At 43.7% G+C, this 22544-nt stretch overlaps 1 protein-coding gene and 1 non-coding gene across 4 annotated transcripts; both read right to left on the bottom strand.

The window, feature by feature from the left end:
- Positions 1–240: 240 nt before the first annotated feature.
- Positions 241–20661, bottom strand: LOC135555752 (paired amphipathic helix protein Sin3a-like). Of its 3 annotated transcripts, none has more exons than XM_064988454.1 (21): positions 20473–20661; positions 18855–19056; positions 18472–18651; positions 17535–17641; positions 16975–17299; positions 14901–15152; positions 13901–14053; positions 13400–13576; positions 12861–12947; positions 12520–12638; positions 11471–11681; positions 11088–11204; positions 10733–10971; positions 10412–10595; positions 9665–10259; positions 8220–8389; positions 7815–7988; positions 7480–7572; positions 7264–7358; positions 4340–4544; positions 241–3096 (listed from the first exon to the last, which is right to left on the bottom strand). In XM_064988454.1, exons 2-21 carry the CDS (start codon positions 19032–19034, stop codon positions 2863–2865), a joined length of 3897 nt encoding a protein of 1298 aa, XP_064844526.1. In that variant the 5' UTR covers positions 19035–19056; positions 20473–20661; the 3' UTR covers positions 241–2862. The 3 variants fall into 3 exon arrangements, with proteins under 3 accessions (XP_064844526.1, XP_064844536.1, XP_064844545.1); XM_064988464.1 differs by having other exon boundaries at positions 13400–13555; XM_064988473.1 differs by lacking the exons at positions 241–3096; positions 4340–4544 and having other exon boundaries at positions 5888–7358.
- Positions 12300–12437, bottom strand: LOC135506532 (small nucleolar RNA U109). The gene has a single exon (XR_010450534.1). It is a non-coding gene; the product is annotated as a small nucleolar RNA U109 (small nucleolar RNA).
- Positions 20662–22544: the final 1883 nt, after the last annotated feature.

The raw sequence follows: 22544 nt of genomic DNA, 5'->3' as shown, positions 1-22544 counted from the left end.
ATGTCTGAAGAAATACATCCGCTTGTATCAAGACAAACGTCAGGTAAGAAAATGATTAACTTCCTTCTAAGTTTAGGTGACCTATTGCTTTAAAATGCAGAAATGTCACTGCAACAGCAAGGAACCAAAAAGGAGCATCAAAGATTTGCCCAATCAGAACAGATGCAGACCATGTTTCTCTTGTTCAAGCAACTTGACCGCCACCTAGAGGTTTAAAATAAATTAAACTATGGACAAGGCTTCAGTCTATTCAAATAAGAGTTTAATGCCAAACACCATACTACACAACATCATAGAAGTCAAAGAAGAGGTGACAAAGGGACACAGAAAATGGGCTACAAATGTAGTCTTTGTAGTTTGTATATACAATTCAGCTGCCCGGTTTTCCTCCTGTACTCCATGTTCAACACAGTAAATAGAAAAATGAAAATCAGTCTAAAGATAGAAACAGTCCAGAGATTGTCTTTAGCTGGTTACAGCACTGACAGAGTCGCCTTGTGGGGCCAAACGTTGATGGGGAAACTGGTCCTATTTGGGTTGTTAAAATGTCCTCCTTCCAGATCAATTGGTGGCAGTTCAACTTCACACACACAACTCTCCCCAAAGTATTCCCTGGTGTAGTGGCTTGGATCTATTCCATGAGATCGTTCCATCGGTAGTGTAGGAGCAAGACTTCAGTCAAGTGGATCTGAGGATCTGGTTGATGTCCATAGCCAAAGTGTTTTTGTTTACATTTGTTCATGTAAATCGGAATGCCCAGGTTCTCATGTGAGATCAGAATTAACATCCAGAATTTACAGGCTATGCTGGACAGAAACCGAGCCAGGTGAGAAGGTTCTGGTCAGGCGTGAAGAGGTACCGAGTGGTGTGACATGTGGTTAGACAAAATGAAACTCAAATTCATTCGATGATGAAACACTGGGAAAAGTATTACCACCAACCCAAAACACTACAGGCGCAACCTTTCTGGGGACAGGACTTCTTACAAGGAAAAGAAAAGGAGATAGGAATCGCATGTCAAATGCAGTGTGCTTGTTGCTTGGTTGTTGATGATTCAATCGTAGCGGTTGAATGGTACACATTCACATATACTCATGGTTGTCAATGTGGATCTTATTATGGACATGGACCAGATCTGGCGATCAGAATACAACTTCACAAATCATTGTGTGTCTCCACCTGCACCTTCTGAAAGTGTACATCATGACACTATAAAACAGTGCTGGTTATAATGGGGGGGGGGGGGGGCATTACCACCGTTCTCTTTATATTGAGACATTATCAATACCTTGGAAAGTAGGCAGAACCACATCTCATCTGGATTGATTTTAATGGAGCATGATTGTGCTTCAGAAACAGACTCGGGAGTCTTACGTCTCTGAGTCATCTTTAAAGTGCCATTTACCAGAAAGTAGAGATGGGGATGCTGCATGTGGCTGATTGGTCCTGTGGTGGAGGTGACATGACTGATCCCTCTACTGTGGCCCCGGAGGAGGAACCTGTGATCCAAGTGGGAATCTGAACACGCAACAACCTGCCTGTTACCAACGGCAACTATCATCCCGACCACAATAAGACGACGTGGATTTATGGGAGCAGTGGTTCCATATTTGATGACTGATCCAGACATTCTGATGGATGTATTAATGGAGAATTGGTTTAGGGGGTACAAACCGTTTACATTATGTACAGGGAAAGCGTAAATAGTTTCTAGGCTACATTCATTGTTCAGAAATTCCGAATGGGAACTGGTGCCAATGACTTGAGTGAAAAACCAGATAGACAAATAAGGTCTTGAAACATTTTGTATAAAATTATCAATTTCAAGACAATGAAAACGTTATACTTTGCTAAATGAAGGCTTACATGACATAACACGAAAGAAACAGAACACAAAGGAAAAAGGCTCTAATAAAGTTCCTTTGGTAAAAACAGTTGTTAAAATTTGAGCATTTTCAATATAGGCTATTTCTCTTCAGCAACTTTTGACCCAAGGTCTAAACTAAGTCTGTTAGGGTACACATCAATGCACATCTCTGACAAAAAGGACGACTATCAACAAGCTATTTACAAATCAGCAGTATGTGGGTAGTCTGATGTTACTATACTTGACTGACTGGGGGAAAACCTGGTATTTTCGCATAAATCTGCCCAATATCTACACCACGGCTGCCAGAGATGTAGTGGACACATAGCATACATACCTGTACCACTAAAAAAAAGAAACATTCACAGGCTTTACAATTATACAAAATCCAAAAGCCATCTTGTGGTCTGGATAAAATACATGTTCATAGTCCATGCCTGTATGCTAATCTTCCTACTCACAGTGGTTGTGAGACTTCTGTGGTTCCCCTTAGCAGTTAAACTAGAGACCTGCACACCAGATGGTGTGGTGCTCCTCAACCACTTCAATGGGTGTATATTGCTTCAAAACAAGGGGGGAAAGGCCAAGCATTCTGTATGGCCTGCTCTTTCTGCGTGGCTCTCAACAGTCTCCATCAGTCTGAGGATCAGTCCAGCCGAGGATCAATAGCTGTTTCACGACAACGGCTTCCTTTCTTGCACTCATAGAGTATTCGGTCACAACATGTCTTCTGCTGTATACAAAGGTGGCATAAGACAGGCCGGTAGGGGTGGGTGGGGGTTCAGGGGGCTGATAGACAACTAGTTGGTGGCCACATAGGAAATTTGGCTTTTTTTTGTGCTGCAAAGATAGGGAGGGTCCATTTAAAAAGTCCTTATAAAAACAAATATAAAGTAATCTCCGGCAGTTTCCAGAATCCAGCAATTTGCTGCCAAACTGATGTATTAAAATGACGACAAGTAATACACTCCTGTCATCTCGTCACCCGGGCTGAGCTACGGTGCCCCCGACGAGCTGCCATGATACGTCACATGGTATCTGTTGATTTTCAGGTAATAGAGGACCTGGGGATCCCGGGTGGTGGTGCACGGCAACAGACCCTCGCGACGCTCTCCCATCAGCCACTTGCGGGTGTCGGTGGCCATGTCGCTGGTCACGTGTTCCTTGGCCCAGGTGTCCACCAAGCCTTGGAAGCGACGGTGCAGGCGAGTGTGGACTCTCTGGTGGGACTGGGGAAGGGAGGGACACCGGGGTTAGCTGTAGTGAAGATCATATCAGCACTCTGACCAACACCATGTTGGTTCAAACGTCAGTAAGCGGCCATTATGTTTCTCTAAATTATTTCAAAATATGACATAATGCAATGTCTTTACATATTCCAATATCTTCAGTGTTTTCCACATACATGACTTGTCGGCCAAATAGAAATAGTAGCCAGGTCCCCCTGGGTACATGTTTTTGCGGAAGGAGCTGTATTTCGGTGGCCTACAGTACATTCTAATGCCTTGATTATTGAAAGCTTTATCGAGTTTACCGCCCAAAATGGAAACATTTGTTGTAGAAAGACATGACTTTACAATTTAAAATACTGAACATTGATGAATTCAGTTTATTGTTAGTTGTTTTGGATTTTGTCTTTTAATTGGCTCATGTTGGTTAATATTGCATGGACTTACTTAAGTCATGTTTAAAAAAAATTCTGAGCGGTAGATCTCAGATTGCATCTTGACTCAGAAAGTGACTGGGACTCCAAAAGGTTGGTGACCACTGTTCTAGAGTATTCCCTGCATGTAGCCACGGTTGCACATTTTGTTCATACCCTTTGCTAGTTAGTGAGTTATTAGCCCAGTTATAGATCATTTGTAGTCGGCAATAGGGGAGTGATTGCTTCTTACAAGAGCACAAAATGTGTGCATTTCTAGACATCTTTTAAAAGTGAGTCAGGTAAAGAGACTGTCTTAAAGGGACAGTGTTGTATTTTGAGACAGGCTTGAATAAGCAAAGTAGCCAATAGGCAGAGGGTAGCATTAGTCTGATTCTCTGTAGTAATGGTATGGGAATACTAATGCATTTTATTTTGTAAAGTGTTTTCTTGCATCAAACAACATTTTCAGTCAAGTGTATGAACAGCTAATGACAAGCCCACATGTTGTTGTTTTAAAGTCTCATAGAATGTAGACCTACATTGAACACCACACATTGGCTGCTACTGTAGGCTGAATGATAGAACAGCTATTTCCATGTTAAAACGGTATGGGATGCATTTTAGCCATTGTTTTCGATCAAATAGCCACAGTAGCCTACTTGGCCACTGTTAAAACGTAAAGGAAGTACAGCCTCAGTGTTCACAGTAAACACGTGCTGGAAGTTGCACAGATTTTCCAGAAATGTTCTAATTTGCGTTCAGCAGACCTGAACGTTGCTCAGTGGCCCACATTCTTTTCGGGAACATTGGTTGGTGGTGTTGCCTACCTGGTGAGCCCGGGTCAACGCAGTGCGTCTGTACATGTAGTCCTCCGACTTGAAGACGTACACCATCTTGTAGGAGTTGAGTTTGAACATGCACTCCATCTTCAGGTCCTCAGCGCTGTGGGACTTCTCCGCCGTCCCCGTAGCCGCCTTGGCCTGCTGCAGCTGCTCCCACCCTCTCTGGCACTTCCGGATCCGCCGGAGGTTCCTGATTGGAAGAGGAGAAAGATTGGCATTAGACCAGAGCCAGTAACACCTTGCTTACCTGTGCCCTCTTCCCACATAGCAATTCAGTTTACAAGGACAGTTTACGCAAATTTCGGTCAAATCATGCGAGTACTTAGACTGCAATGCACTACATCCATACCAGTTGGAACATTGGCTGAGCACAGGATGTGTAAGTTATAGCTAAATGACAGGACACATGGTTCCCAAATAACAGACCAATGCTAATGCTATTTAGAGGTCAAAATACTCAGTCATTTAGGCCAATGTTTTCCATTTCCGACTCAAAGTTAACCATTTTAATAGATCAGAAAATGTGTGAAATTTGAGCGGGCCGTCCCTGTAAAGATTTGTCTTGATATACCCATGCATAGCAACTCACCCAATAATAAGAGTTTAACTGGGACACAAATGATTAGGGGAAGGGTAGGCTCTATTGCAGTAGCAGCAGTATTCCTGTACAGTGCACTTCCGTTTGACATTCATATGTTGATTCTCTTGTTAGTCTTTAATATCCTTGGCAAACAATATTTTGGTCAATCAAATTGAATCCAGATTTTTAAAATTATTTTGCAAGCATTAAAAATGCAATTATTATTCACCCCGCTTTAATGAAAGGTTTAAATGTGTACTTACCACACAGGGTAGAGGTGAGCGAGGACTGAAACCGTGAAGCATATTTTGTCAATGCCACTTAGGACATTGCTGTTAGAGTAGCCAATTTCCAATAGAAATGGGAGGAAGGACATTTCATTTGTTTTTTTACACATTGCCGCCAAAAGGGTTAACAAGCCAGGATATGGGTTGAAGGATACTTTGATGTGCACATACAGTACTTCCACTGACAATGTACAGAGCAGTTATGACCATGCAATGAGGATAACATTTAACTGAAAAGACAACCTGCTGGTTGTCACTGCTGTTTGAAGGTACTTTTAGGGGTGGAAAATAAGAGAATCATGCCTATTGACTTTTGTACCAACCTCTCATATTCTTGATATGAGAAACAGACTAAATGTGGGTGAGACCACTGATAAATCATATCCAGTCAAGACAAGTAGCAAATATATGCAATGGGTAAAATAAAACAAAAGGGGGTGGGGGGGGCTGACGCCAATTTTTTTGTTCCTGTTTTGCATGGGTCCTTCCAGCCCATTGAAATGTATATGATACATTATGGACACCCTTTTTGAAAAATGGCAACAAGCACTGAAAACCAAAGACAGACAGGCTTGATGTGCAACACTCATCTCAGGGCTTAATAGAGAACCCAACCACCCTTCCATGCAATGCTCAGAGAGACGTCTGGAAAGAAATACACCAACATTTGAGCATACAATTCAGACCATTTTATTCACAAGCCCCTTCTCTTTTGTACAAGTGTTGCAGATGCCGTGCTTGACCAGGTTTTCATGAGTTATCAGCACTAGTCTTGGTCAACTCGTATAAAAACCTCACCCACAACAAAAAGATTGCAACGGGAGTGCACTGTATCCTTAAATTGTTTTACACATTATAATAGAGTATGCTGAACACCCCAAATCTCACTCCGTACAACATTTACATGTATCTAAACAGTGATTAGAAGAAGTCACATACAGAATGTTTTTCCTATGAATACAATTACAGGAAACACAGGGCAGCTGATAAAAAAGAAAAATGATTTTATCTGAATCCTTTTCTCTAGACCGACAAAAAGGGGTCTTTTGCCTGTCACCAATGCCACAAAAAAAAAATGGCCGTCGTGACAATGCAATTAAGGACACTGTACATATAGAATTTCTGCTCAACCAAATGGTAGTCCTCCAACAGAGGAAATGATTGTACAATAGAACACTAATATGCTCCATGGTATAAAAATACTTCCTTCCCTTACATACATACGCAATGTGAAAAGTCAACTCCTGTTCATTGCCTTTTCTTCTTCTTCCTTCTTTCAGTTTATATCAAACCGCTATTGTAGCCTTATTCTCACAATAAAAAAAATCTAACGAAATATTATTTATTTTTTTACCCAATGATTTGATGACTAGTCTGTTGAGTGGGAAAGTTGAAATAAATACTATCCTACTAATATAATATAAAAATTGCAATATTCTTAAATAAAAGGGCCCCGTAAAACAAAACAAAAGTGAATAAATGGATAAATAATGAGTCTATTTAAAAAGATGGCAGGGTAAAGTGCAATCTTTCAGAGATAAAGGCAGGGGGCAGAAATGGAGGGAAACAAGTTGCTTTTCGAGTAGACAGCCAATTACATTCTCTCTAACAAAAACAGGACAGGCACCGTCAGCATTTCTACTAAACATATATATATATTTTTAGCACTTAGGCCTACTTTTCTGAGGAAAGCAAACACAAAAATGACCTAGTGCACTTGTAGTTCAACTGGTGTGTGTGTTCATCACTATTGGCAGAGTTTTTCAAAACAAGTGCTTCGTGGATAAGTCTCGGGGCCCCATTTAGTTTGAGGCTACGGGGAGAAAGCCCTGAAAGTTTGGTTTGTGCAAAAAACACTGACCTGGAACTGACCTGCACGTGGAGAGGGAGATGGGCTTGCACTCATTCTCAAAATGAGTCGTTTTTGTTTTTTTGTCAGCTGGTTTTGGCTTGTGAAACAGTACCATGGCCTGTCTTAGAGAGCCTTTAGGGGTAGATGCTGTTAGCTGTGCAGACGGGGGAGACACAGCCAGAGGCCTCACCTGGGGAGGAACACAGGCTTTTGGGCCAGGTGCTCGCGCAGCTCTGGAGACGCTGAGTCCGAGTTCAGGTAGCGTCCCACGTAGTCACACCACCGCTGTTTAAAGAACCAGAAGAGAACTACCGTCACAAGACAAGAACCTGACTCATCTGAATCTGTTCTAAATGTCATGTGGCGACTGCCTGCCATACACACTAACACACACACACACACACACCTCTGTCTCAGCGGGTTCGTCGGAGTTCTCCTCCTCCGTGTCAAGCAGCTCCAGGGTCAGAGTCACGCTGCCTTGGCTCTTCACAAACATCAGCTGGACCACAAACAAACCAGTCAAACAACAAGACAACCAACAAGACAAGACAGCAAAGGTCAGAGAGAACGTACCAGGGGGGACAGAAGAACAAAATGGGGACAGAAGAACAAAATGAAAGCAAGAGAGAAAACCAGAGAGCTGGAGAGAGAACACATGAAAGTTCAAATGCAACTCAAAGTATTTTCCTGAGACACAATAACATTCCAGGTGGGACAGCCATCCATCCACCCATACTGTACCTTGAAGCAGTTCTCGTCGGACATGAGCTGCTCCGCCTTGCGCTGGTATGCCCCCTCGGCGGTCGCTCTGGAGGCCTGGGTGGACAGGGCGCCGCCGGTGGCCTTGTTGGTGCTCTGGCTCAGGTAGAGGTCTGTCACGCGCACGCAGAGCTCATCACTCACAATGTGCTGGAGCTGGTGATGGGAACCACAACGCCAGGTGTGAGCAGTCATTAAGTCAGCCATCAAAGTTATCATTGTTTAGGCCGGGTGGGCCCCCATTTAGCTCTGTTGCTGCCCCCCCCCACCACCTGAAAGAGATTGGCCTCAACTGATTTCATTTGACAATTTTGGCGCCTAGATGTTCCTCAAGGTTGGCTTTTTGTCGCCGTCTGGGACCTAACGGAGGGAAAAGACTGTACTGACCTGTCTGACAATGCTCTGGATGAGCTTGTCCATGGTGAAGGCAGTGTAGGCGTGGATGGTGAACATCTCCCGGAGGGAGTCCTCGTACTGGGTGGGCTCCATGTTACCGTCCAGGAGGTTCCGCACCATCTCCAGGAAGGCAGAGTAGTAGTCCTCCACTTCAATGTCCACTGGAAAAGGAGAAGGTCAGGATTTAAAGTAATAGTACAGATGTTTTGTATACTTTCAGCAAGTGGTTTTTGAAAGTAGCGTTCACCAGCCAAAAGGGGTCCCGGAAAACTGTTTAAGTTACATGTGTGTATCAGTTCATTGTTCTGCTGTCCTGATCCCGCCTCCCACTTTTACCTTGCAACCTCATTAGACATCATTCCACCTGCCAATCAACATCAGAGGTGCGTTCAGCAAGATGCAACGTTTTGAAAAGTTCAGATACATATACTCTATGTGGAACAAACATGCCTTTCTGACATGTAGCCTAGATTAGAATAAGGCTGCAACGGACTATTGGTGGCATTTCGTTCGGCAACGTTTGGCTACTGAAGGTGGCCCAGGCAAGGTTGCTGTAGGCTACTTAATGTACATCCCTTGTCGCACAGTGTGATCAGATCATTATGGCAAAATATAGCCTAGTGAAATGAGAGATAGTGTGTACAACAACGTCCACTTCATAGTATGACACTAAGGGCTATAAGGATGTTATTTAGGAATTGTTATGTAACTAATGTCTCACCCTCATCTGTTATTAGTAGGAGAACGTCTGACTAACGTCTGATCTGATGCATTGATTTGACCGATGTATTTGATTTATTCTCAGTTATCACAATAACTAAGCATTTATAGTTAACCTGTGTTGCTTCACAAGTGCCCGTCCACTATGAAACAAACCAGCGCAGCTCACATGCATGAAATATTTGAAGCATTGAATGTAAGGATTGTGTGGCTTTCTCCGCTTAGGGGGAGGTTGCAGAGGGTATCTTATGCATGAATGAGCCATACATTGGCAAAACGTGTTGAAATCAGAAGGTTTAAAAATACAGACAGTTGTCATGATCCCGGCTCGCCTATTGAGATTAGGAAAACATCTGGAGGGTATATCTCCCCCTGGTTGTGGTGTAAATGATAGGAAGGGTATCTATGTGCAATTGGAACAAAGGTCTGTGTTGGGACCATTGACGTTGTCAAAAAAAAACATTCTCCTGGAGACGTTAGCATGTACTGTACATGCAAATTTTTTTCAGATATGAAAGTATAAACAATGTGACAGACTAGACTTTTTCAGAGGAAGAGCTTTGCAGATATAACATTGCATGATGAAGGTAAAGTACATTTTCTCCATAGAAAAATGTTAAACTGGGTGCAAAAGATCCTTTGATCTGATCTAAACCTTAATGGTCAGTGGGTTCATAGCGTGCTGCAGTTTGGTTTTAAAGGTTGTCTGGACTTACTGGGCTCCTTTAGTCTCAGCTGGACGGCAGGATTCTCACTCTTATCCCGTTTGACACCCAGCACCTCCCTCTCCCACTCCCGTTCCCTGCAGTCCTCCTCGATCTGCCTCTCTGCCTGCCCGTAGATGCGCAACAACCGCAAACAGAGGATCTGATGCAGGCGCTGGAAGATGTACCAGTTGTTGTTGACGTAGTAGAGGTTGTAGACGTCGTCTAGGCCACGCAGTTTCTGCGCCCCCGTGTTGCCGAATAGCAGCTTAGACTTAGCGGAGCCACCACTGCCGGCCAACCCGTTGTGCTTCTTTGACCCGTCTTCATCTGGCCCGGTTTCGTCTTCTTCCTCCTCCTCCTCCTCGTCTTCCTCTTCCTCCACATCCGACAGCTCCCCGCGCCGGGCGAACAGCATGTCTGGGATAAAGTGGTGGATGACCTGTTTGATCTTGTACTTGTCCTCCTTCTGGATGCCGACCTGCCTCTTGACGTGGTGGATGATGAGCGCGGCGGCGTCCTCCAGGATCTGGCTGTCCTGGTAGGTCAGGGTCATGTGGGGCCCACCAGGCACGGGGGCCGTGTCCTCGGAAGCCTGTTCCTGTCGCTAAATGGAGGAAAAAAAAAAACACAGGTTAGAGTAGCTTATATATATATATATATATATATATATATATATAAAAAAAAAGCTTTAATCAATAATTGGGAGACATTAACACATGGATCAGATCAAGTAAGTGGTATATCACTGCCTCTTACCTCATCGTATATGGTCTCAATCTCATTGAGCAAGGTCTTTGAGCGGAACACCTTGGTGTCATTCTGCTTGAAGTTGATGCCTTGGTGGTCGAGGGACTTGAGGTAATACTTTTCATTCTGCTCCCTCCAGATCTTGTTGAATCCTCTCTGGGCTTCCCTCCATTCTTCTTCTTTCATCTTTAACCTGGAACGAGGTCAATCAGAAAACATACCGTGGTTAACATGGGACAGCAACATGTTCTCTGGAAGCTGTTGCTTAGGCCGCTTTACATTACTCTAATTTACATGTATTGTCCATCACACAACCTCTTCATATCACACCTCTTGAGTACTATAGGGACGGACACAGCCGGGTTCCTCTTGAGCCCGTCGATGATGTCGGAGGCCTTGTCGCCGTATATCCTCTGGATGGCCTTGCGGTGGATGACCTCGGAGCAGCCGCCCATGGTGTTGTCCAGCCGGAACTTGACCTGTTCCTCGGCCGTCATGCGCGACAGCCTCCTCTGTACGGCCTCCAGAGCTCTTATGGTGGCCAGGTTGGTCTCCAGCACCACGTCCAGCTGCAGGGAGAAGAAGAGCATGGAAAATGTCAGTACATCTCTTCAGACAGGACATCAGCATACTTTGGTTTGTACTACTAGAATATAACTACCATGAGAGGGGGGGAAAGTCTCACCTCGAAGCGCTCGTCCTCACATCTGTAAATATGCTCCTCATACTGGGTCTTCTTGGAGCTGACAAAGGTGGAATCCTCTGACCACGAAGGGAACGACACCCACGTGTCATTCAGGACCTGAAATGGACCATACTGTTAAAACTCTGCTCTAATTGATTCACTTGCCAAGACGAACAACATCTCAGTACTAACCAATTAAACCCCTGTGATCGACTTCACTGGCAAGATGACGAATGCAAAAAAGTGACTAAAATTGTATTTTCATTGCTCTTAAATTTTCCAATACACAAACATGTATTTGACTAATTCCTCAGGTTTTTATAGGATTCAATTTGGTTGACTTTGAAGGTTAACATTTGACTGTCAATAACTGCTATGCTCACCTCTTTACACAGTGGGGTCCTCCCTGTACACTTGGGCTGTGTGTAGCTCTTGGGTAGCGCCCTGTAGCTGGAGCCCAACCTCTTACAGGAAGCGTAGTCAATCTCCATGGCCATGCCCTCTGTGGTCCTCTCCTTGGGAAAGCTCTCGATGTGGCTGGACTCTCTGTAGCCCAGGAAGTTTTTGAACCAGGAGAACAGCTCTGGGAATTTTCTGCAGATCACATTCCAGAATGGGTTTTAGATGGGCGTCAAAATATCAGGATGAATAACAAATCTTGTATTTTCACATGCCGTTAACGAACAAGGCCATCTATTTTTAATGTAATATTTTATTTTTAATTTAACGAGGCAAGTCGGTTAAAAACAAATTCTTATTTACAATGACAGCCTACCTGAGAACATTGGGTTAACTGCCTTGTTCAGGGGCAGAACGACATATTTTTACCTTGTCAGCTCGGGGATTCGATCCAGCAACCTTTCGGTTACTGGCCCAACGCTCTAACCACTAGGCTACCTGCCTCTAACCACTAGGCTACCTGCCTCTAACCACTAGGCTACCTGCCTCTAACCACTAGGCTACCTGCCTCTAACCACTAGGCTACCTGCCTCTAACCACTAGGCTACCTGCCTCTAACCACTAGGCTACCTGCCTCTAACCACTAGGCTACCTGCCTCTAACCACTAGGCTACCTGCCTTCCCCAAGCTGACAATGTATAGGAGGCCAATAATAGGAATAGAGAAGGATGCCTATAGCTTTTTAGATCATGAACATGGACATTCATTTTGCCTGAGAACAAACATATTAGCAACACCTTTTTGACATGCTCAGAGTGTCAGAGTTTTATACTACCGACTCAGCCTGATCTTGAGAGGCTGGTGGCCCTGTTAACTCTACTTGTCTGCTGTAGCATGACTGAATTGTCTGCACTCCTCACAGCAGAGAAGGTAGTTGCAACAGCTATGCAGCGCGTCCTGTAGTCAGGCTGATAAATGGTGAAAAGTTTTTTAAATGCTTGTTTGGCGCAGGTGATAGTTGCTTAAAGCTTACCCCAGGAATGGCAGCACTAGCTGCACAAGCTCTGCACGAGAAATCACTTCCTGGTTAAAGATGAGCAGACACCGCAGGAAGTTGTCATAGGCCTCAGAGCTCCGGAGGGCTTTCCTCACCTATGATAAGAAAGCTCTCTAAATACACACTTCAACACACACTGAATTACTTTACAATTGGGTTAGGGGGACAGCGTCTCATCACAACCAGGCAATTCATTAATTCAAATCATGTTCAGTTGGAACAGAATAAATCATTTCTATAGGTGTCATTCGTATAGATCACATTTTATGTTATTGTATAACATTCACATTAGGTTTAAAACAAAAACGCAGAAGGACCTTTTCAAAGAAGAGAGATTCTGTGCCGATGCTGTGTTTGCTGGCCTCAGCCATGGCATGGTCTTTCCCCAACATCTTGGGTTTCTTCTGCAAGGGTGGGAAAGAGAGGAATTGAGCGTAAATAAGGACGGCATTACCACTGACATGGTAGACCAATTAAGCCGTCTGAACAGAAATACAACTAGTTTCTTAATAGCCGCATGTCTGACAACTACGGTTGCAAAGCTACCGGTAATCTATCGGAATCTTCAGTCATTTTGGTAATTAACAGGTAATCTATGGTAATTTATACTTGAATAACTGTTTTTTTTAAACAATATATAGTATTAATTTGTTATATCTGTGTCCATATTGTCCATTTGCTTCTAGTGGACAGACCATATGGTTCAAGAGAAAATAGCCTAATTAATGAAAAAAGTCAATCTAATCAACAATTAAATTATTCTCAATTATTTACTCTTTCACAACTGCTACCGGTTTGGCGACAAAACGTTTACATACAAAGTCTTGAGACTGTCAACGAGATGGCGCTAGTTTACCTTGACGGGAGGCGTGGCGCCCGCTCCAGAATGCCTCCGGATTGGACAGCCGTTCTGGTTGAGCCGCTGCTTGTTGTTCATCAAGGGCCTCTTGACCGTGGTGCCGTGGTCGTTGCGCACCGACTCCGCCCGGTCGGCCGTGGTCTTGCTCAGCAGCTGGAGAAAAGGGGGACAACTCTGGATCAGAGATAAACGTGAGAGTTTAAGATAGGCAACATCTGTGTAGATCTGCACAGAACATACAACTTTTACATCAAACTGAAAGGCATTATCAGTGCATCTTGATCATGCACCCTGTCTGAGTCACATGATGTAGTAAATAAAACAGGTGGTATTAGTCATGTGAAAATAACAATATGATATGACAGTGGCCAAGTTTGTAATTCAATGTCCTCACATAGTTTAAACTCAACTTCTATCGTTCTGAAATAACATCTCAGGTGAAGGAAGCATTATCTCTTGCAATAGAGCACTATTTTAGCGTGGACGTGAAACACTCACCACTGAACTGTTGGCGTCCGGTAGGAACTGTCCGAACTCCGAGAGCAGGTCCTCCTGGTTCTTGAAGAGCCGTGCCACCTGAGCGTACACCTCCTGCTCTGTTAATGCAGGAGTGTAGTTCCCCCCCGCCTCCTTCGCGTTTCGCTGCTCCTTCTGCAAAAGCAGCAATCAGACCACTGGTTACAGACTACACCAAGAACTTCAGACCACTGGTTACAGACTACACCAAGAACTTCAGACCACTTCTGCAAAAGCAGCAATCAGACCACTGGTTACAGACTACACCAAGAACTTCAGACCACTGGTTACAGACTACACCAAGAACTTCAGACCACTGGTTACAGACTACACCAAGAACTTCAGACCACTGGTTACAGACTACACCAAGAACTTCAGACCACTGGTTACAGACTACACCAAGAACTTCAGACCACTGGTTACAGACTACACCAAGAACTTCAGACCACTGGTTACAGACTACACCAAGAACTTCAGACCACTGGTTACAGACTACACCAAGAATTAACCATGGATGACATAATAGGGTTAATGTAAATAACATTACATATATGTATTTATTTAACAAGGCAAGTTAGTTAACATTCTTATTTACAGTGATGGCCTACACCGGCCAAACCCTAACCAGGACGACACTGGGCCAGGGCGGCGCACAATCAGAATGATCTGAATTTCCTTCCTCTAAAGTTTCTTTCTGCAGTTATTATCCAGTACATCTCTGGTTCTTGTATCCCTGTTCCCAGAAAGTGACCAGGGAACCACACAAAGGGCACCACTGCCCTATCGGCAGTTTCCTTATAGCACTGGAATGGAGCCTCAAGTTCATTTTGAATGGTGACCCAGGTTACGAACAGATCTCTGTGTGTACACTGTCTTTTGTATAGCTTGTTGTTTACACTGAAAATAAATCACCCTTCAGAAAGAAGCCAGATTTATTGAATGAAATGCTTTGTGTGGGGCAGCTCTCGCGCTGTGTTTTTACCTGGTAAGTGTGCAGGATCTCCAAGAAGGCTTTGTAGATGTCGGGCTGCCCCTGGAAGCGGTTCTTGATCTTGTTGACGTAGTTGATGGCGTGGTTGAACTCCACTGGCTGGTTGTTTTGCAGGGGAGGCCCGCTGGAAGGGGTGCTGCTCACCGGGGCGTGGGACTGGACCGAGGGGGACCGTGGGGAGGCGTAGGATGGGATTGATGGGTTGGGTTGGCTAGTCGGGGTCAGGGCAGGAGACTGCATCGGCTGTGGGGGGAAAAGGAGATCGACAATGAGTTGCCTCCAAATATGAAATATACACTAGCATTCTAAAGTTTGGGGTCACAGAAATGTCCTTGTTTTTTTTACAGAAAAGCAATTTTTTGTGTGCATTAAAATAACATCAAATTAAGCCGAAATACAGCGTAGACATTGTCAATATTGTAAATGACTATTGTAGCTGGAAACAGCTGATTTTTAATGGAATGTCTATATAGGTCCATTATCAGCAACCATCACTCCTGTGTTTCAATGGCACGTTGTGTTAACTAATCCAAGTTAATCATTTCAAAAAGGCTAATTGATCAGTAGAAAACCCTTTTGCAATTATGTTAGCACAGCTGAAAACTGTTGTTCTGATTAAAGAAGCAATAAAACTGCCTTCTTTAGACTAGTTTAGTATCTGGAGCATCAGCATTTGTGGGCTCGATTACAGGCTCAAAATGGTCAGAAACAAAGACCTTTCTTCTGAAACTCGTCAGTCTATTCTTATTCTGAGAAATGAAGGCTATTTCATGTGAGAAATTGTCAAGAAACTGAAGATCTCGTACAACGCTATGTACGACTCCCTTCACAGAACAGTGCAAAATGGCTCTAAACAGAATAGAAGGAGTGGGAGGCCCCGGGGCACAACTGAGCAAGAGGACAAGTACATCAGAGTGTCTAGTTTGAGAAACAGACGCTTCAAGTCCTCAACTGGCAGCTTCATTAAATAGTACCCGCGAAACACTAGTCAACGTCAACAGCTTAGAGGCAACTTCAGGATGCTGGAATTCTAGGCAGAGAAAAAGACAGATCTCAAACTAGCCAATAAAAATAAAATATTAAGATGGGCAAAAGAACAGACACTGGACAGAGGAACTCTGCCTAGAAGGCCAGCATCCCGGAGTAGCCTCTTCTGTTGACGTTGAGAGTGGTGTTTTGCAGGTACTATTTAATGACGATGCCAGTTGAGGACTTGTGAGGCGTCTGTTTCTCAAACAAGAAACCCTAATGTACTTGTCCTCTTGCTCGGGTTGTGCACCGGGGCCTCCCATTTCTATTCTGGTTAGGGCCAGTTTGCACTGTTCTGTCAAGGGAGTAGTACACAGCGTTGTATGAGATCTTCAGTTTCTTGGCAATTTCTCACGTGGAATAGCCTTCATTTCTCAGAACAAGAATAGACTGATGAGATTCAGAAGAAAGTACTTTGTTTCTGGCCATTTTGAGCCTGTAATTGAACCCACAAATGCTAATGCTCCAGGCCAGTTTTATTGCTTCTTTAATCAGAACAGTTTTCAGCTGTGCGAACAATTTCAAAAAGGGTTTTCTAATGACCAATTAGCCTTTTAAAATGATTAACTTGGATTAGCTAACACAACGTGCCATTGGAACAGGAGTGATGGTTGTTGATAATGGATCTCTGTACGCCTATGAAGTTATTCCATTAAAAATCAGCTTTTTCCAGCTACAATAGTCATTTACAACATTAACAATGTCTATACTGTTTCTGATCAATTTTATGTTATTTTAATGGACAAAAAAGGTGCTTTTCTTTCAAAACCAAGGAAATTTCTAAGTGCACCCAAACTTTTGAATGGTAGTGTACAGCAGCACATAACAATAAAACAGTTGAATAATATATTTTACATACGCAACTATACAGTAATAAGTAAATGAACACATGTTTACATAACAAATGAAGAAATAAGCCAACAACTTGTGGTTCAAATCTTCAATAGGAAACTAAACATGGAGAAACAAAGAACTTGAGAAGAGGTTTTTGCACAGAATGACACAACAAAGGAAAGGGGTCTTAGTGAGCTGGAACCTTGCTGGTCTTGGCCGGTGTAGGCTGGGTGGGTAGAGCGGTGCTGGCTGTGGCGGTGCTGGTGGGGGGTCCACTGGGCAGCTGCAGGGCCTGGTGATGATGGGGCACCGGCTGGCTGGGTGGCCCCGTAACAGGGAGGTTCTGGACAGAGATGCCGTGCGGGGTGATGTAGTGGATCTGCCCTGGCGTGGTCACATTGACCTGCTCGTTGGTCTGGACCTCGATCTTGTAGCCCGGCGGCAGGAAGGTGTTGAATCCCATGATGAGGTCTGGGTGGCCCTTGAAGAGCTGGGAGACACGGCTGATCACACCTGGAGTGTCGATGCTGTGAAAGTAAATGTGCGTGTTTAAGATTGACTACATGGTAGAATCACTGATCTACAAATCACCTTGCTTCTCAAATAACTACTAATTATGTGATCAAGATTAGTGATTCCCCACCTCGCCTTGCTCAAACTGATCCCCTTAAACACATGGAATATCTTCCTGCAGCAAGAGTTCACGGCTTACATGGATGTTTACAGGGTTTGCTTAGAAAAACAAACTAAATTGGAACTGACCTCTGTGACTTGAACTCTTTCATGATGTCAAGGAAGTCGTTGTAGACTTGAGGCTGATTCCCAAACTGCAGTTTCACTTGGTCCAAGTAGGACAGAGCATCTTCAACCTACAAACACAGTTATGCCAGTCAAACAATGTTTTCAAGGTATAAGGGGATGAAGTGGACATTGATCAAGATAATGAAAACATCCCAATGAGCTCCATACTTTATAATTGTTGACTAGTCTCATTGCTGCATTATCTACTAGTGATGGGGGGGCTCAATACAGTTACTCGTAGGATATATCATCCAAAATAATATCCCTATCATTTTGACAATATCCCAATATTATTTTTGCACTAGTTGGCTGAACCACCTTAAAAAAAAAAGGTATTTAACCTTTATTTAACTAGGCAAGTCAGTTAAGAACAAATTCTTATTTAGAATGACGACCTACCCCATCCAAACCCTCCCCTAACCAGGAAGATGCTGGGCCAATTGTGCACCACCCTATCACGGCTGGTGGTGATACAGCCCGGAATGGAACCCGGGTCTGTAGTGACGCAGTGCCTTAGACCGCTGCTCCATTCTGGATCCCTATATTCCAGTACTTCTCCTTCATAGCTTGTTTTCAGCATGTTTATTTCCATGACTGATCAAAACTAATTTTCCCATGGCTCTTGTCCCTCTGCAGTAGTCATACAGTGAGCAATGTTTGTAACGTGGAATAGCAATTCAATGACAGAATACATATAGAATCGCAATACATATCGGTACCTAAGTATGGTGATGATATTGTATCCCTGGCAACTCCCAGCCCTATTATCTACCATGCTTTGAAATCAACAGGTCCTAATTGAGTCCATCATACCTCCACTTTATTCTGTATTTAGTACATGTGCTTATTTTGATCTCTTTTGCACATTCAATAAAATGTATACATATGAAAAATGCACCTTGAGTCGCTGGAACTGGGCACCCTGTGAGGGGGCCATAGGGGCCAAAGGATGGGCATGGCCCTGGACCACCGCAGCCCCCTGTGATTGGACAGCTGGACTGTGGGGGTGGGGCCCGACAAGTGCAGCGGGACTAGAGGCATGTCCATGGCCACTGGAGTTCTGGGGCATTGTGGGAACCTGGAGGACAAGATTCAGTCAAATATCAGCATTCTGCCTGTGGTAAAATAGTAAACAAAGCCTTGAAAAAGGCAAATACAGAAACTAGTTTGCTGGTTAATTGGCACTTATAAATTAATGCATTGTAGAATCTAGCAAAATTATTATTTTGTGTGCAACATGCTCTCATCTAGATTAAAGAGATATGGCAACAGTTCCCATACCTGGTAACCCTGGGGGATGGAGTATTGGATGCCGGGGGAAGGCTGCATGTTGTCGGTGACGGCCTCGTACACGGCTGGGGCTAGGACACGGTGCTGGAAGCCCTCCGTACCCGGGACTGGGGGGCGACGCTGCTGCTGGGACGCAAATACTGCTTCCTGATCCTCCGCACGCCGCTTCATTGTATATTCATACTCAAAAGAGCTAGGAGGCACAGGTACAACACAGTTAACATTTAGGTATATTTGATCGTAGTCACCCTGACACAACTGGGAATTTCAAGATAGATACATTCATTTAGCACATTTCAGACTCTGTGGCACACATTTATGGGATTCTCCAGTTTCTGTCTCACCCACAACTAGTGGCTATATTTCAAAAAATGTGATGATATGAATGTTATTGTGATCACTTTGGAGGGAGAGAGGTAGCCCCCCCCCAACAAGGCTGGATAATTCAGTACGTCACAAAGAAGGACGTTTGACCAGAATATGAGCTATAATTCACATTGACTGCTTCAGTGGACAATACATAGATTACTATGTAGCTAACTACAGTGTGTAGGGACGAATTGGCAAGATACCGACTGGACAACGTTATTCAACCATTTATCTAGCTAGCGTGCTTGCTAAGATAACTAGGAAGTAACGTTACTCTCATCACTCAAGATGATAAACCAACATATGGAATATGGCTAGGGAACACATCCATAAGTCTAATCCAATTAAATGTATGTTTCTCATTTAGCGGTGGCGACACGTCCCAAAGACAACCCACAAGCTAACAGTGAGATGTTAACTGGCTAGCGGTTAGCTTCTAAACCAGCCATAAGACCTGCCCATTCCCCTCCCCCTCTGCCAAGAGAGGGCCTGACGCCATCCACTGCTAGCGGAGTCGTGCGCGCCCGAACTTGTGTGGCTAAATGTACGAGCGTGTCAGGTCAAATAATGTACAGAGTACTGTTAACTATTCGCCTTTTCATTTTTAACTAACGCGTTATCCTTAGCTGTCGTAATAACGAAATTGTCAATTACAAATAGATCTCAGTTAACGTTAGCTAACAAGGGATGGTTGACTTCCCGGTGGTCTTTTTAGTAAGCTACTGCTAGCAACACATTGTGGCTTTACGCTAACCAGCCATGTTCGAACGTCATCATCATGAAACCCAGTGATTCGACTAACGTTTGGTAGCACAACAACTGTCCTTGCTAACATTATCTCAATACTGTATCAAATACTTTTTTTCGCTGGATAAATGTGTTTTTCACGATTATCTAGTTACAGTCGTTAATTTGTCCGAATCCTATCGAAATGTTTAGCTAGCCAACTACTGTTGTACGATGCTGTTCACTAGCTCATGGAACTACTGTAGCTAGCTAATCGTCAAAAACACATTAGCCAGCGAACATTAGCGACATTTTCGACATGCTAAAGCAGGCATCGTTAATTTAAAGACTCAGTCTGCCAGCAGAAAGATAACATTTTCTGAGATGTATTGATGCATCTGTCTGACAAGGTTATGTAGCAACTTGCTGTAACAGCAAGTAGCTAGCGCCATTTAGTTTTGCTTCAAATGGGCTTAGTTAGCTAGCTAACGTTAGCTTGAGAGATAAAACTCACCTCAACTGACTGAGACCAATAACAACTTGTCGAACCAAATTTGGATTTTCTCAGTCAAATGACAAAGATTCGCCAGTTAAACCGTATCAAGATTGAGGGTGCATATTCCAATTGAAATGTCAACGAAGAACTGCCCCTGCTAGCAAACCCGCTAACAACAATCCCTGTGGCTAGTACGCTCCTTGAACAGAGGCGTGGTTCCAATGAGGGCGGCTTAGTCTCCTCCCATTCTAAATGATAATTGGCGACTCTTCAACAGAGGAAACAAAAGCAACGGAACTTCGTTGGTCAGATTTCCAGTCACTCAGATCAGGGAAAAAAATGTTACTTACAGGCATTTTTAAACCTCCGCAAACTTTTTTTTTTTTTTACAATTGACTACAAAATATCATATATAGAACCATAAACTCGATGATAATGTAAGAAATATAGCTACTGTACCTGTATGAACATAATACGCTACTTTGTGCCTTGTCGTATCTTGACACAGGGATACAGCATAACCGCATAAACACACCAATTCATGCATAGGTATTATAGTGCTCAACGACTTCATAAGCACAACATATAGTATTTATGAACCAGACTATAGATGCTTCACAAATCAGTTATAACCAAAGCAATACTATAAAAGGTGCTTACTTCTGGTGCTTTTCCAAATTATAAATTATATGTTCTTACGAATGACTTCGGAGAATCTGGTAGTCAGTCAGAGGGTTTATGTTTCATGGGTATAAAATGTTTGAATTAAGTGAAATTCATGAGGATTAACACTATTTCAGCGGTAGTAGGAGACCAATACGCCTTTTTGTGACCAACTGCGTATCAGACCTGGTTTGTCCTTGCACCTGAAGACTGATAGCCAGATGAACAAAAGCCCCAGCAGGAGTCGTCTTTGTGCGTACATAAGCACGATCTATGTTTGTAGTAAACGTGGGGCGGGAGTAGTATCAATAATATTGATTAGTTAAGGCCGGATTACTGTAATGATGTGACAACTGTTGATGGCTTTATAAATACATTTGATCGAATTTGAGTTATTAGAAAGGTTGTTCAAAAAACAAGAAAAACAACTTTGAAAACCTTTCAATTTCACTTAACAGTGGAGGAAAATCTTGTAAATATGTGTCAACGGCAGTTTAAAAATAAAATCGAGTATAATTTGCTAATTGCAGGATAATTTTAGTCCCCCCCATATTCATTTGTCCACTTTTGATACATTCCCACAAAAGTGTGCATGCCAACACCCAATTAAGACATACTACACTGCTCAAAAAAATAAAGGGAACACTTAAACAACACAATGTAACTCCCAGTCAATCACACTTCTGTGAAATCAAACTGTCCACTAAGGAAGCAACACTGATTGACAATACATTTCACATGCTGTTGTGCAAATGGAATAGACAACAGGTGAAAATTATAGTTAATTAGCAAGACACCCCCAATAAAGGAGTGGTTCTGCAGGTGGGGACCACAGACCACTTCTCAGTTCCTATGCTTTCTGGCTGATGTTTTGGTCACTTTTGAATGCTGGCGGTGCTTTCACTCTAGTGGTAGCATGAGACAGAATCTACAACCCACACAAGTGGCTCAGGTAGTGCAGCTCATCCAGGATGGCACATCAATGCGAGCTGTGGCAAGAAGGTTTGCTGTGTCTGTCAGCGTAGTGTCCAGAGCATGGAGGCGTTACCAGGAGATGGGCCAGTACATCAGGAGACGTGGAGGAGGCCGTAGGAGGGCAACAACCCAGCAGCAGGACCGCTACCTCCACCTTTGTGCAAGGAGGAGCAGGAGGAGCACTGCCAGAGCCCTGCAAAATGACCTCCAGCAGGCCACAAATGTGCATGTGTCTGCTCAAACAGTCAGACACAGACTCCATGAGGGCCCGACGTCCACAGGTGGAGGTTGTGCTTACAGCCCAACACCGTGCAGGATGTTTGGCATTTGCCAGAGAACACCAAGATTGGCAAATTCGCCACTGGCGCCCTGTGCTCTTCACAGATGAAAGCAGGTTCACACTGAGCACATGTGACAGACGTGACAGTCTGGAGACGCCGTGGAGAACGTTC

The sequence above is a fragment of the Oncorhynchus masou genome, chromosome 2 (assembly GCF_036934945.1).
Source record: "Oncorhynchus masou masou isolate Uvic2021 chromosome 2, UVic_Omas_1.1, whole genome shotgun sequence".
NCBI lineage: Eukaryota > Metazoa > Chordata > Actinopteri > Salmoniformes > Salmonidae > Oncorhynchus > Oncorhynchus masou.
Note: the sequence above shows the minus strand (reverse complement) of the source record. Positions and strands in the feature narration are given on the sequence as shown.